The sequence below is a fragment of the Antechinus flavipes genome, chromosome 4 (genome assembly GCF_016432865.1).
Source record: "Antechinus flavipes isolate AdamAnt ecotype Samford, QLD, Australia chromosome 4, AdamAnt_v2, whole genome shotgun sequence".
In the NCBI taxonomy this organism is placed as follows: domain Eukaryota; kingdom Metazoa; phylum Chordata; class Mammalia; order Dasyuromorphia; family Dasyuridae; genus Antechinus; species Antechinus flavipes.
Window position 1 is genome coordinate 110,313,328 of NC_067401.1, and position 14,979 is coordinate 110,328,306.

The 14,979-nt window shown below is 39.9% G+C and overlaps 1 protein-coding gene across 1 annotated transcript in view; it reads right to left on the reverse strand.

The window, feature by feature from the left end:
* Positions 1–14,979, reverse strand: part of SYT11 (synaptotagmin 11) — a 33,173-nt gene that overhangs the window by 4,474 nt on the left and 13,720 nt on the right. Inside the window, exons 2-3 of the mRNA XM_051993844.1 lie at positions 13,975–14,798; positions 279–402 (exon numbers count right to left, since the gene is read on the reverse strand). Of these exons, the coding sequence (XP_051849804.1) occupies positions 279–402; positions 13,975–14,798 (948 nt within the window). The remainder of the gene's footprint in view (positions 1–278; positions 403–13,974; positions 14,799–14,979) is intronic.

The following is a 14,979-nucleotide window of genomic DNA, read 5'->3' on the forward strand; positions in this document are numbered from 1 at the left end:
GGATAGAGGGAACATTTAAAATGGAAAATCCCACTGAAAGGACTCAGGGAACGGACTGAGGGCAGGGTAAGATAACCTCACCAAAGCACGGCTAAAGAAATTCCCCTCGGAGAGAGCGGGAAAGGATACAGGCTTCTGGTAGCCAGGTACCTTCTGGGTGCGAGCCCCCGTACTGGGCAAGCACAGCGCTCTGAGGGCCTTGGCCATTTGCCCCCCTCCCAAAACGTGGGAAGTGTCTGGGAGCCCCAACCCACTGGCCGATTGGAGTAAATAGCTGCTACCTGAGAGACCGGTGATATCCATCTTTGGCAAGTGTCTTGCTTTAAGGACCACCACTGTCATTCTCTGTGCCACCGGCTGGTAGGACAGGGATACCTGCAGCTCTCCTCTGCTAATACACTTCTGTAAGGGAGAGACCAAAGGTGAGGAGATGGGGGGAAGGATGTGAGGGGTGCAGAGGCTTTGGAAGAGAATCTGCATAGAAGGGAAAAATATACATTATATACATAAAATATAAAATATACACGATGAACATTATAAAATATATATACGAATAAAATAATCATATTTATAATAACCAAGAATTGGAAACAAAGCTTGTGATAATCCGTTGGAGAATAGCAAAACAAATTGTGGCATGTGCAGGGGCTGGCTCTAGAGAGCTGACTTAAGTTTTCAGTGTGCACATTTATGCCTCTGGCAAATGCTACAAATTAGGGCTGCATTGATTAGGGGTTGTTTTGTCAATTGTCTAGACTTAAGAAAGTGATGACAGAATATTAATTTTCTCAGATTAAATTTAGAAGCGTGTGGTGTATATATTTCTCTCCTCCAACCCTCCAAGAGCTGAGTGAACATTTATCAGCACACTGCTGGGTATAAAATATAATATATAATTATTGTATAAGAAATTGTGAATATGAAATATTTAAAGATACTTAGGAAGATTCTTATGAACTGACAGGACAAAATAAACAGAGTAAGATGTTATGCAAAATGACCACATAAATTCAAAAAATCAAAACTCAAGATCAGACTCCTGCAGTAAGCATTTGACTCCAGAGATATTGATAATCATACCACTCTTCTCTCAATAAGGAAATACTAGGAGATCATCATACACGGCAACAACAAGATTATAAGATGATCAATTCTGATGGACGTGGCCCTTTTCAATAATGAGATGATTCAAGCTAGTTCCGATGATCTTGTGAAGGAAGGAGCCATCTACACTCAGAGAGAGGACTGTGGGAATTGAGTTGGATCACAACATAGCATTCTCACTCTGTCTGTTGTTGTTTGCTTGCGTTTTGTTTTCTCTCATTTTTTTTCCTTTTTGATCTGATTTTTCTTGTGCAGCAAGATAATTGTATAAATATGTATGTCTGTGTTGGATTAAACATACATTTTTAACATATTAAAAAAAATCTAAGGAAATGGTAAGCTCCAGGTATAGAATAAGCTGGTTATACATAGTTATTAATGTACCAATCTATGTAACAAGGAATAGCTCTATGTTGAATGAGATGTTATTGGGAAAATGATGGAAATATTTTCCCCAATCACCAGTGAAATGTAAAGGGAAAAGGCAAGGAGTGTGAGAAAAGGAAAGGAAAAGCGAAACTGAGATGGAAGGAGGAAGGCACCAGGGTTGTGAGAGTTTATGAATTCTGTAGAGGCATTCCCTCTGTGTTTGCAGATCACAGCCCTTTCTTTAGTAGACTGCTTTGTGAGTTGCTAAGGTCCAAAAATGTCATCATCCAATAACCAAACCTCTGGTGATGATCCTTTCTGTATTGAGGCTGGTCCTCAAACAATAGATTCACCATCTGTGGCTAGAACAAACTTGACACCTTTCCAGTTGGGTAGAGTACACTAGAATTTGTGCCCTGTCAGCATGGTGTAGTAAAAGAATACTGGAGACAGAAAACCTGAGTCTGAAGCTGGGCTCTGTCGCTCACTAGCTGTGAAATTCTGGGCAGGTCACTCTTGGAGCCTCCCCTGTAAAATGGGGATAATAATAGTTGTCCTAGCTACCCCACATGATGAGAAAAGAAAGTACTATAGAATGTGAGCCTTTGAAAACCTAGAGTCGGAGCTGCAACTAGGGCTGGACTATTAGTGCTTTGCCCCAGGGTGATGAAACTCAGATGGAATAAACAGGACAAGCTCCTAGATAATTTTGTTTCTCCTTGGGCACAGGCCTTAGCATAATGCTTATTAACTGACAGTGCAACTGAAGCCATAGATTTCTTATCTTGGATCATCCCTTAATCCTTTTCAGCTCTGTCAGTCCGAGGCATTTTTGCTTTCACATATATTCTCTCATTTTGCCATTATAATGACTTCATGAATTATAGTAAAACCTATAATGATTCTGAAGGCAGCATGGTGTATCACTTGGACAAGTAATTCTCTCTCTCTGAACTTCAATTTCCTAATCTACAAAATGGAGCTAAAATTTGCCCTGCCTGTTTCTCAAGGCTATTGGAAGCATCCAATGAGGTTATAAATGTGAAAGAAAGCTCTCTCTAAATTACAAAGTACAATATACCCATAAGGGGTTATTTTTACTAGGATGAGCCAATCATCTTCTTTTTCCATGTTTAAATTCTAATGCAGGGGCAGCGAGATGATGAAGTGGATAGAGCACAGGATGAGAAGTCAAGAGCACTTGAGTTCAAATCCATCTTCAGACACTTTCTAGTTCTGTGATCCTAGGTAAGTCACTAAACAACAGCCTCAAAAAAAAAAAAAAATCTAGTCCAGCCAGCATAGTATAATAGAAACTTAATTAAATTCAACAAATATTTATCAAGTACCTATTATGTATTGGGTGCTGACACAAGGAATGAGGTAATCTGAGTTTTAATGTCAGTTCTTCCAGTAATTCACTATATGATCTTGATTATCTGACTTTAAGCAAATTACTCTGAATATGGGTTTAAGAGAAAAAAAAAAAAGGCAGGGAATGTTTTAGACTAAATGATTTCTAAGGTTCCTTTTTGTTCTTAAATGATGTAATTGATTCTAATTTATGGCCACAATGGACTTATCAGATAAAATTTGTGTTTTTTATGTTTTAAACAATGAATCTTTCTGGAATGAGCAAAAAATAACTTTTACTCAAAATTTACATATATAAATAATATAGCTAGGTGCCTCTATAGGTAAGAGTGCTGGGCTGGAGTCAGAAAGATTCGTCTTCCTGAGTTCAAATCTTACCTCAGACACCTTCTAGCTCTGTGATCTTGGGCAAGTCACTTAACTAAGTTTCTTTATCTGTAAAAAGATCTAGAAAAGGAAATGGAACTCCAGTATTGCTTCCTTGTCCTTCCTAGTTTCTTTCAAGTTCTAAATGAAACCCTACTTTTTAGAGGGAGCCTGTTCTAATCTCTCTTCATTCTATTGCCTTCTTTGTTGAAGATTTCCATCTTATCCTGCTCGTACACAGTTGTTAGCATGTTGTTTTCCCCCATTCAACTGTGAGCTCCTTGAAAATAGAAACTATTTTCTTTTTCTTTTTGATTGTTTTTGTTTTCCTTTGAATCAGTGTCTGGCACATAGTAGGCACTTAATAAAAGACCAACTGAACAGCTAACATTTAGCTGTATGGAACAGTATAAACAGGAGAATTGTGAATTTTTAAATGGTTCTTCCATGTATACACTAATGCCTATGTTCTATATCTCTGAGAAAACTAGCAGAGATTACAATCATAAACTGGTTCTCCAGTATCAAGAGAGACAAAATTGTATAGTATAAAACTGTATAGTACTGGATTCAAGGCCAAAATGATTAGCTATGTTGCCTTGACCAATGCATTTATTTGTTGGATTCTCTGTTTCTTCTTCTGTAAAACAGAGCTAAAACGACTATGTGGACTAATTATCTTATGGGGTTATTGTGAGGAAAGTACTTTCTAAGTCTTAAATGGATATCTATGTGTGTGCATGTATGCATAGATTTGCATAGATTTATGTATGGACATCAGAGTGGGTATACACACATGTATGCATATATATAGGTGCATGTTTATATACACAAGTGGGTTGTGTACATATATAAACATGTATAGACATACAAATAGGTCATATATGTGCAGATATACTTATAATGGGTATATGTATATAGTTGTGCATATATTATGCAAATACGATACATGTACATATATAGGTACAGATCAGTGGGTATATATACATGTAAGTATAAATCATGTATACATATATTACCATTATACATATACTGTATGAACCCAGACATTTATATGAATATATATTCATATGTGTATACATAAGTGCACACACATATATCTATGAGCTATTATTATTATTATTATTATTTGCTGAGGCAGTTGGGGTTAAGTGACTTGCCCAGGGTCTCACAACTAGAAAGTGTTAAGTGTCTGAGGTCAAATTTGAACTCAGGTCCTCTTGACTTCAGGGCTGGTGACTTCCAGTGTGCCACCTAGCTGCCCCTATGAGCTATTATTTATTGAGTGTCAGAGTAAGGTTTTGGACTTATGGGCAAGGAGGATCTCCAAGGAGGGTGGAAGGCCAGAGAAATTATTCGTTTATTCAAAAAGCATTTAATAAACATCTAAAGTGTGCAAGGTATTATGCTAGGTATTGGAGATGCAGGTAAAAGGAAAAATAGTCCTAGGACTCAAGAAGTTTACATTTTATAGGAGTAATACAATACATACACAGATAAGGACATAAAAGTAAATGTTTAAGTGATTGGGGGGTAGAGTGGGGCCAGACCATGCTAATAATTAGGAAAGATTAGAAAGAGTGACCTCTGAAATGAGCCTTTGAGGGAGTTGGGTATTCCTAGAAATGCACCAATGAACACCTTTTACATAAAGCTAAGATGAGAAAACTGTGGGAATGACCTCCAGAAGCTTTGAGAAATGGAGGGAACTGCCAAGGTTATACAGATAGTAATGAGCAGAGCTGGGATTTGGATGGAGGCCTGGTGCTTTGGAGGCAGTGATCATCACCCTAGCCTGAAGGTCAGCAGTGGGTGGAAGCCCATCTGTCAGGGAGCCTATAAGTCAGGGATTTATGACACTTTTTTTTTTTTTTTTAACATTATGGCAGAATCTGACAAAGCCTATGAACAGATCCTCAGTCATGTCATTCACAGGCTGCAAATGAGGCAATTGTGTTGAAACTAACATGTCATTTTCTGAAATCTATCCACAGATCCCAAGTTAGCAGCCCTTTGCTTATAGATACTTCTGTACTAAGTAGGAAACTGATATAATGATTCCTAACGTTTCTTTGCAGCTCTAAATTCTAGGATGCTATGAAATAGGATGATCACTAGTCTGTGCTAAAACCCATTATCTGAACCTAACTTTTTGGAAAACAAAATAACTAGATATATTAAATATTCAATTCAACATAGGATGTTCCAAAAGTCTTAGTGCTGTTTTAAAATTTGACGGTTTCCCTTCGCGCTAAGATTTTTTGGTTCATTTTATCCTTCATGATATAATTCACTATATTTCACAGTTCAATTCACTTTAAGCAGATTAAACTAAAAACAAACAAACAAAAAAGATTAAGTGGGGGTGACCTGCTCTCTTACTAGAACACCAAAAAGCTAATAGAGCTCTCAAAGTAAATCTGGTTTCTCTTCCTGATATTAGAGAGGAATGAACCTTAGCCATTTCAGAGTGTCTCCTATAGCTGAAGCCCACTTTGGTTTCTCCAGGTCATTCTCTGCAGTGTCTTGTGAACTCACCAAGAAATGGATCTTGATACTTGACTTACAACCTAAGCTTTCCTTTCTCATGATCAGACATGAACATTCAGGGGATCTCCTATCTCCATCTGAATCTGATATACGTTTGTGATACTCTTCATGGGGTCATTGTATCACAGTATCACAGAGAGCTGGAAGGAGCCTCCAGGATCATTTAGGCTAGTCCCTCCATTTTACAGATGAGAAATCTGACTTGAACTGATTTACCCAAAAATCACATTGTAAAGGAGAGAGCCATTATTCTAATCCATATCATCCAGGGCTATGTCCTCTGTATAGTCAGTTTGCAGCACTCACATTACCCCCTCTTTCCCCTTCATCTTATTCAGCTTCTACCTCCCTGCTCATCAAAGATCCTTTCTTTAAGCTGAATGCCCCAATTCCTTTCATGTTTGTTTTGGTCTTTGCATTGGCACTAGGCCCCATCTCACTTCCCCTAGTCTTCCCATCTGGGTGTCCAAATCTGTTGCCACACTACCACCTGAATGCCATTAGAGTCTGCATTGGAGGCCCTCAGTCCAAAGCTATTCTCTGATCCTTCATTCCCCTTCTCACACCCTTCTCCCCTTCCCCGGATTCCCATGCCAAATAGCAGCATCAATGAATGGGGCCTTTCAGAAGAAAGAGTTATTCAGGGCTGGGCGGGAGCTGCTTTTCTCAGCCCATCAGCCTATTAAAGCAAAGACCCTGGGAGACTTTCAAACAGAAGAAAAAGGGGGAGAAGGTTTTGTTCCCGCTCTAGTAAGATTGTGAGATATTTTTAGAAGAGGGCTGAGATCCCAGCCTCCTCCCTTCTCCAGCTCTCCTCCTCTTTTCAAGAGCAGAGAGAATTAGGCATAGTGATCCCAAGGGACAAACAGAGCAGTAAGAAATGCTTCAGAGAGCCATGTCCATCTATGCGTATAATTAGCAGGCAATTCACATCCTTCTTTTATAGCAATTTTCTAGTTAAAATTTCATTATTGTTCCCCAGAAGACTGGCATTTCTAACTTTTTTCTCCCACAATCTCCCATAACCATTTCTCCAGTCCTAGAGATAGAAACAAATCCTGAACCAGTAGTCAAGAATCATGTTTCCATAGGCCCCTATCTTTGTGAACTTAAATAAATCACTTTTCATCTCATGGACTCAGTTTTCTCTCTCTTTTTTTTTTTTTAAATAACTTTTTATTGACAGAACCCATGCCAGGGTAATTTTTTACAACATTATCCCTTGCACTCACTTCTGTTCCGATTTTTCCCCTCCTCCCTGGACTCAGTTTTCTCATCTCTAAAATGAGGGAGGTGGATTTTGATGCTTAACCTCTGTCAGAGTGAGCCATGTGATCAAAAGAGAGAGGGCTATCAATTGCCACTGGGATAATATTTTTCCATAAGCTACAGCTGAGAACACATTGATCTGAAGAGAAGGATTTGTATGTTAACAATAACAAAACAACAACAAATAATAACAAATTACAGTAATAATCTGCTTTCTGATTACCCTCATTTGGCTGATTTCCATTGTGAATTATCCACAATGAACTCTTTTTTATTTTTAAAATAACTTTTTATTGACAGAACCCATGCCAGGGTAATTTTTTACAACGTTATCCCTTGCACTTACTTCTGTTCCGATTTTTCCCCTCCTTCCCTCCCTCCACCCTCTCCCCCAGATGGCAAGCAGTCCTATACATATTAAATAGGTTACAGTATATTCTAGATACAATATATGTGTGCAGAACCGAACGGTTTTTTTGTTGCCCAGGGAGAATTGGATTCAGAAGGTATAAATAACCCGGGAAAAAAAACAAAAATGCAAGCAGTTTATATTCATTTCCCAGTGTTCTTTCTTTGGGTGTAGCTGCTTCTGTCCCCATCCTTGATCAATTGACACAATGAACTCTTAATTCTTCCAATTCTCCTTTGGCCTTTCCTCTCCCATTAGGGAAGGCAATAAATGGTGACTACAAGGATGACCCTAGATTTTCCACAAATTTCATTTGTACTTTCATTTACCTTCTTAGCAGGGCTAATTCAAGTATTGGTTAAGTAATGCAGCCAAACTGATACTTGTATCTTCTAAACCCAGCATTCCAGCTCTGCCTTCTTGCCTTTGCAAGGTTGTCGGCTCCCTGCCTGAAAGGTCCTCCTGACTCTAAGGCTGGTGCTCTACCCATTAGGCCATCTAGCTGTCCCCTTCCCTTCTTTTAAGCTTCATCTCAGGCACATTTTCCTAATGAGACCTTTTCTCTAATTAGTTTGCTCTTTCCTCAGATTACATATATTTGTGTAAATGGTATAATTCTCTAGTAGAATGTAATGTCCTTAAAGATAGGTACCATTTTTCTTTTTGTTTGTTTTTAATCTAAATCCTTTAGTACAGAGTCTTACACACAGTAAGTGCTTAATTAATTCTTGAATTGAATTTGATTGCTTTAACCACTGCCCAAGAGTTAATTTCATTTGTACTTTCATTTACCTTCTTAGCAGGGCTAATTAAAGTATTGGTTAAGTACCTACTATGTGGCAAACAGTCCTCCCACAGAGAGCCTGAGATCACATAGTGGAATGGAACTGAAGCCAGTACCAAACAGAACTTGCCAAGCTCTTTCCTGTTCTTGCCAGGAAGACATGACTTTCTAAAGCATTTCTTATTGTTCTGTTTGTCCTTTGAGACTACTGTTACTAATTCTCTCTACTCTTCTTGATTCTCACTGGGGTTTTCTTGGCAGAGATACTGGAGCAGTTTGCCATTTCCTTCTCCAGAACATTTTACAGATAAGGAAACTGAGGCTCCAAGGGTTAAATGATTCTCTCTATTCTTCATGACTCCTTTTGGGGTTCTTTTGGCAAAGATACTGGAGCAGTTTGCCATTTCCTTCTCCAGCTCAGTTTACAGGTGAGGAAACTAAGACAGGCAAGGTTAAGTGTCTAGTCTGTGTCTAGTCATGTCTATTAAGTGTCTGACTTAGAACTTGAACTCACATTCCTGACTTTAGGCCTGGGGCTTTATCCACTAAGCCACCATCTCACAGCCTCCTTTAGAAACAGTCTGCTTTCATCAGATCTCTTTAGCCTTATCTTGTATTCCTCTCCAATGTGTAGGCTATTATCCAGTCAAAATGAATTCTCCTGTCCCTCTACCTCTCTTCCCAAAGTCATCTCTCCAGATCTCAATCCCTTTATCAATCACATTAGGTCAGCTAATTCTAGGATGAGCAGAATCTAAGGGCGTTTTGGTGGTAGGGAGGGTGGCCACAGTGGATTGTACTTTATGATGTCTAAGGGGATCTTCAAACATCTCCTTCTATTTCTTACCTCTGTATCTTTTCTTGCCTTTCCTTCATACTGCCTTTTCAGGAGAGCCTTTCCTGATTTCTCCTTCAGACCTCATGGAAGATTCTAATGCACTTGTTGGGTAATATATTGTACCAGTTATGTTTTTGCCTCTTATTTCCTCATTTTCATTGAGCTGTAAGCTCCAGGAGGGCAGGGATTTCTAAACTCTACCTCCCGGTCAGTATCTAGTGAGTACTTAATAAATGTTTACAGAATGAATGGCTGGCTGCCTCATTGGATGAGAATGTACCTCTGTAGCCCTTGTCGTCTGGGACTTCTTTGTACAAACTCCTGTATTGTGCTGCTCTGGGGCCTTCTGGAGGGGGCTGGGGGAAGGGTGGCTCTGTTTCTCAGTCCTGGCTTATTCCTTCTGAAGAGAATTAATAAAGTGGAAAGAAATACAGCTCATGCCAAGAGCCCCTGGCTATTTAGCAAATGTCATTGACTGAGCTCCCTGCCTACTGCCCTAGCTTTGGGGCTGCTGGATTCCCAGACCAAATCTCCCCCCATTCCCCCCTCCTTTCTTTTTCCCAGCCTGTTGCTCAGCTGTGGGGAAGGACTCGGCTTTCTTCATCTCCCTCCATCACCCCAAAAGGCTGATGACGCCCTGGCTGCAGTCTGTAGGAATCTGGCTGACCACCAAGGAAAGGGTCAGGGAAGAGGGATCAATGTGGGGATGGGAAGCAAGCGGGGCCAGTCTAGGGCTCAGGAGAAGGGCAGAAGGTTAGGCTTGAAGGGAAAGGACAAGTTTAGCCAGTATGGCAGATGGAGGGTTTGTGGGGACAGCAGAGCTGGGGGGACTGAATCTGGGGGAAACTGAATCATCTCTTTCCCCACAACTCTATTCACTGTCTCTGAGCCAGATTCACCCTGCTCCCTAATCCTGGAATGACCTCTTTTTACTTGTTCAGTTGAATAGGATTCTTTAATGTCCAATCAAATACCAAGGACATCTTCCTCCATCCTCCCAAACTACCAACCGCTGCACCCCTCAGACCTTACACAGCATTTATTTTGTAATTCTGTAAAACCATTCTCATGGGATGCTGTGATTACAATAATTTAGATTGGTGTTTTATGCCTCTGCCGGACTAAAGTCCAGTAGGACCAGGATCATGTTTTATAGAAATGTTTAAATCTACCTAGGTTTCTGGCCCAGAGCTTTCTACACATAGTAGGTGTTCAATAAATGTTTATTAACAGGAGTGCTGTATCTAGAATCAGGAAGACCTGATATCCAACCTCAGATGCTTAGTTGTGTGACCCTGAGTAAATCACCTAACCCTATGTACCTGATTTCTCATTTGTAAAATGAGCTGGGGAAGGGAAGAAATTGGCAAATCAATCTTTGCTAAAAAACAAAACAAAACAAAACAAAACAAAACAAAACAAAACAAAAAAAAACCCAAAGGTGTTTGTGGAGATATTGAAACAATTGGACAACAAACATCCTCACCAGATCCTCTTTAATAAAAGACATGTTTACAAGAAAGGCTTAATACACACTATAAGTGGCCATGACTGAGAACTATTAAAGTCTTTCCTTTCCTCAGAGGACATGGCATCAGGAATCAAAGCCTTAATCCCAAATCTGTAGCTGGTAGGGACTTCAGAGGTTATTTGTCTCACCTTAACCCAAAGGATGAATTTAATCTGCAATATCACTGATAACCTGTGCTGCTTGAAATCCTTTAGTCACGGGGACACTCACTACTTCCTGTGAAGTTAAAGGAATGAAATTCTTAAGCTCAGAATTGAGAGTCAGGAGATCTATATTTTACTTCCAGAATGACCATTGAATGATTTTGACCAAGGGCACTTATTTCTCTGGGTATCATTTTCCTTGCTGGTAAAATAAGGCATCAGGTCATTTTAAAGGTCTCTTCCAGTTATGTTCTATGGCAAAATAGAAAGGATTACAGGGTAGGCTTGTGGGATAGATGGTGCAAAAACTATTTCCTAATTTCCCAAGTTTTTAGTCCTTCCTCATTTCTGATATGACTTTGCTCTGTATTAAACCACACACATATACACATATGTGTATCTATACATCTGTATATATATCTATATATCTGTGTGTATCTGTATGTGTATGTGTGTATGATATACATGCATTTATACACATATATGTATACATTTACATGTATATTTATAGATAACATATCACATTGTATATTTAAACATGTGTATGTATATATATATATATATATATATATATAAAACATCACATGATATATATATATAATGGACAGGTAGGTGGCTACTGTGGTGGTCCTGGAGTCAGGAGAACATTCACTAACTATGTGAGCCTGGGCAAGTCACTTAACCCAATTCCCCTCAGTTTTCTCATCTGTAAAATGAACTGGAGAAGGAAATGGTAAATTATTCTGGCATCTTTGCTCAGAAAACTGGGGTCATGGAGAGTTGAACACAACTGAAATGATTCAACAATAATATATATTACATATATACATACACACATATATACACATAATATATATCTATTACTTGTATGTATATATTTTATTTACTTTCTCTACCTCCTCCCCCACCCCAGCTTAGTCTCTTGACTCAGTTTACAGGGGCTGTTTCACTTTTCTTTTTTTATTCCCAAAACTTGGCACAGAAAATGATTATTAAATAAGTGTTTATTGAATTGAATTAAGAAAGAAGGGCAGTACTCATAATGTGGTTATTTCTTCCTTTATCCTTAAAACTGGTCTGCCTATGAAAAGTCAACTGTGAGCTTGGAAATGGGAACCTTCCATTTCAAACATACACAAGGTAAGAGTAGAAAAGAATAAATAGAAGCATATATAAAGTCAGCTAGTGGTATGTCAAGCTCTGATAGGAAATAAATCAGTTACAATTGTAGGTTGGCGCTGGAAAAGGAATATATTAAGAAGTTGCCATGGCTTCTGGGCTGTGAGAAATAATCCACTGGAGAGACCACACTTCACTCCAGGTTGAAAATTAGCTCCCTGGCCCTCCCATTCCCTGAATGAGTCAGTGGTTAAACTATAGAGTTAACTAGTCAGAAAGAATTCCAGGAGTAGGCATTAGTGGTAGAGAGTAGGCAGAGAGAGTGGGACACTCTTACTGGGCAGCCTGAACATGTTTTGTAGAAGAAGAAGAATGATAATTATGTCATTATTATGTCATTACTACTACTAATAATAACCTCTGTTCAAGTCCTATAATACCTCATCGTAGTGAGGGTGAGCTCTGGGTTCTTGACAGTTGTTCTAACAGGGCATAGCTCTGGCAGGTCCTGCTAAGCTGGAAATGCTTCATAAATACTAGCCAAGCAACAGAATCTGGGTCTGTCGTCCAAAGACCAACCCAGCCAATTTCTATGGGGCTCAGTCACTAGGGGATGAATTAATTTTTGGCCATCGCTATCCACAGAGATTGTTTCATAAGGCTACCAAGGAGGGGTTGCTGTCTGTGCTTGATAAAGGAAGTACCTAAACCATTGAAGTCAATTGGAAGTATTAATAATGATGATAGCAATAATAATTCCTTTATATATTGATTTATAGTTAATATATAGTATAGTTATTATATTATGTTACATATATAATATACATTACATATTAACTATATATAACATAGTTAATATAATTCTATCCATTTTTATCTATTTCCTGGCTTTCTGATTTTCTTAAATATCAGCCAAAATCATACTTCTTAGAGGAATCCTTTTCTGATTCTTTTTCATGTAAATGCCTTCTCTGTGTTGTTTCTCTTCACTAAATGGAGGTGTCCTCAGTCAAACTGAAACTTATCAAAAAAAAGACCTTAACTTAAAAAGGCCAAGGTCTCCCATTGCATCGAGGGCCACCTCCAGTCATCCTGATCTATATCTGGACTTTGGAAGGGAGAGTGAGGCAGGTGACCTTACCCAGCTCTCATTTAAATCCAACTCCTTTGAATGTCATGTCATCATCTCCCTGATGTCACGGTCCTTTCAGAGAACGAAGGACAAACAACAACAATCTCCATTTTATTCTGTATGCATCTTGTTTGTATATAGTTGTTTGCATGTTTTCTCCTCTATTAGACTATGTATGAGCTCCTTTTAGCCAGGGACTTTTAGTTTTCTTAGTATTCCCAGCCCAAGGTAAGATGTCTGATACAAAGATTCACTGACAGAATGACTACATTCATTACTTTATCTGAGCCTCTTAAAAGTTTGATGAAGTAGATAGTGTAAGTAATCTCTCCAGATGGAGAAACTGAGGTTGCCTAAGGCACAGAACTAGCAGTTGGTGAACCCAAGTTCTTAAATTCAAGTCTTCTGACTTCAAATTCAGTATTCCCTTTACTACATAGTAGTGTGCCCTCAGCATGGTACAAATGAGCAGAATTTTAGGAACTCAGCCCATGATCATAACTGCTCCTTCCTCGGTTGCTTCAGAGGCTCCGAGCAAATGCCCATTCAACCATTAATGAGGTCTTCTACAGCACTACTTCTGCTGTTTTTGTCTCTTTTCAATCTTTGGTTTTATCATAAGGATAAAACGAGATTGTATTTATTAGGACAGACACAGTATGTGCTTAATAAATGCTTGTTCCCTTCTCCATCCCTCCCACCTCCAAGAGACTAGAAAGGATGTGTGGAATCAGAACCTGGATTAAAGCCCTCTTGACCTTATTCGCTGTATGCCTTTGATCTAGGTTTTTTTTAACCACAGTCATCTGTTAAATAGCTATAGGAAATCTTATGGTATTTACTTCTACTTTACAGTAGAGGAAACTTTTACACACCTTAGAGCCTTGTATAAATGTGAATTATCATTATCATTCTTCAGCAGCTGGATGCCCTCCTCACTCCCACCCAGAGGCTCCCTTTTCCCTGCCCACTGTTGCCCATGTCACCTGGATATTTCTCTTGATGATGTCCCGGGTCAGCTGAACCTTGCCAGTGCTGGGATCCACCCCAGCCAGCGGTACCATGACCTCACCGATGACATCATCCCGGGAGAACCGGTCGAAACTGAGGACCAGAAAGTGCAGCACGAGATCCTGCAGCTGGCTGTAGGGGATGCCATAGAAAGTGAAGGTCTCATCGAACACGGGATCCAGTGTCTTGCGTAGCACCCTTGTCTTCACCCGGTGTCGCTTGTCTGGAAGAATGGTCATTTTGATGTAGGGATCAGAAGCTTGGGTCTGGTCATCCATCACTGGCAGGCCGTGGGCCTCTTGGATTGTCACTACCAGGGCTTTTTTAGGGAAATTATAGTCCACTGAGAAGGTAAGGGACCCCAGCATAACATCTTCTTCTGGGGAGGATGGGGAAGCTGTTTTGCTTCCCCCAGGAGTCAGGCTCTGAACTGGGCTTAGTTCATCACCATAGTCCACCTTGATGGGGAGCTGATCTATACAAGGGGTCGTGCTCAGTACTCCAGGACTCTTCTCTCGGGTTAGGAGACCCGATTCGGCCGCATCCACCAAGAGATTCCCTCGTCCACCTTCCCTCCCGGGGCCGCCTTTGTCTCTCCTCACACGGATGATTTTCTTCTTGTTGCTGAGAGTCTCAGGGTAAATGCTGATGCCCTTGAGCATGTGAATAAACTTGTAAGGAGGTGTCTTGTGCTTCTTCTCAGCCTGTTGGTGACAGCAGGTCCAGACAAAGACTGTCACAGACACAGACACCACCAATACGGTAGCCCCGATGAGCCCCAGCACCACGGGGGAGACATCTGAGGGAGAACAAAGCACAGTCAAGCTGGAGGACCACCTATCTCATCTCCCCTACCCCCGCCACTTTTCACACAGTCACTCGGTCAGCGTCATTGAATCTCAGTGCTAGAAAGGAACTCAGATTAGGGCTACCTAATCTAACCTATAATTAAACAGGGTCCTTCCCACCCCAAAACACCT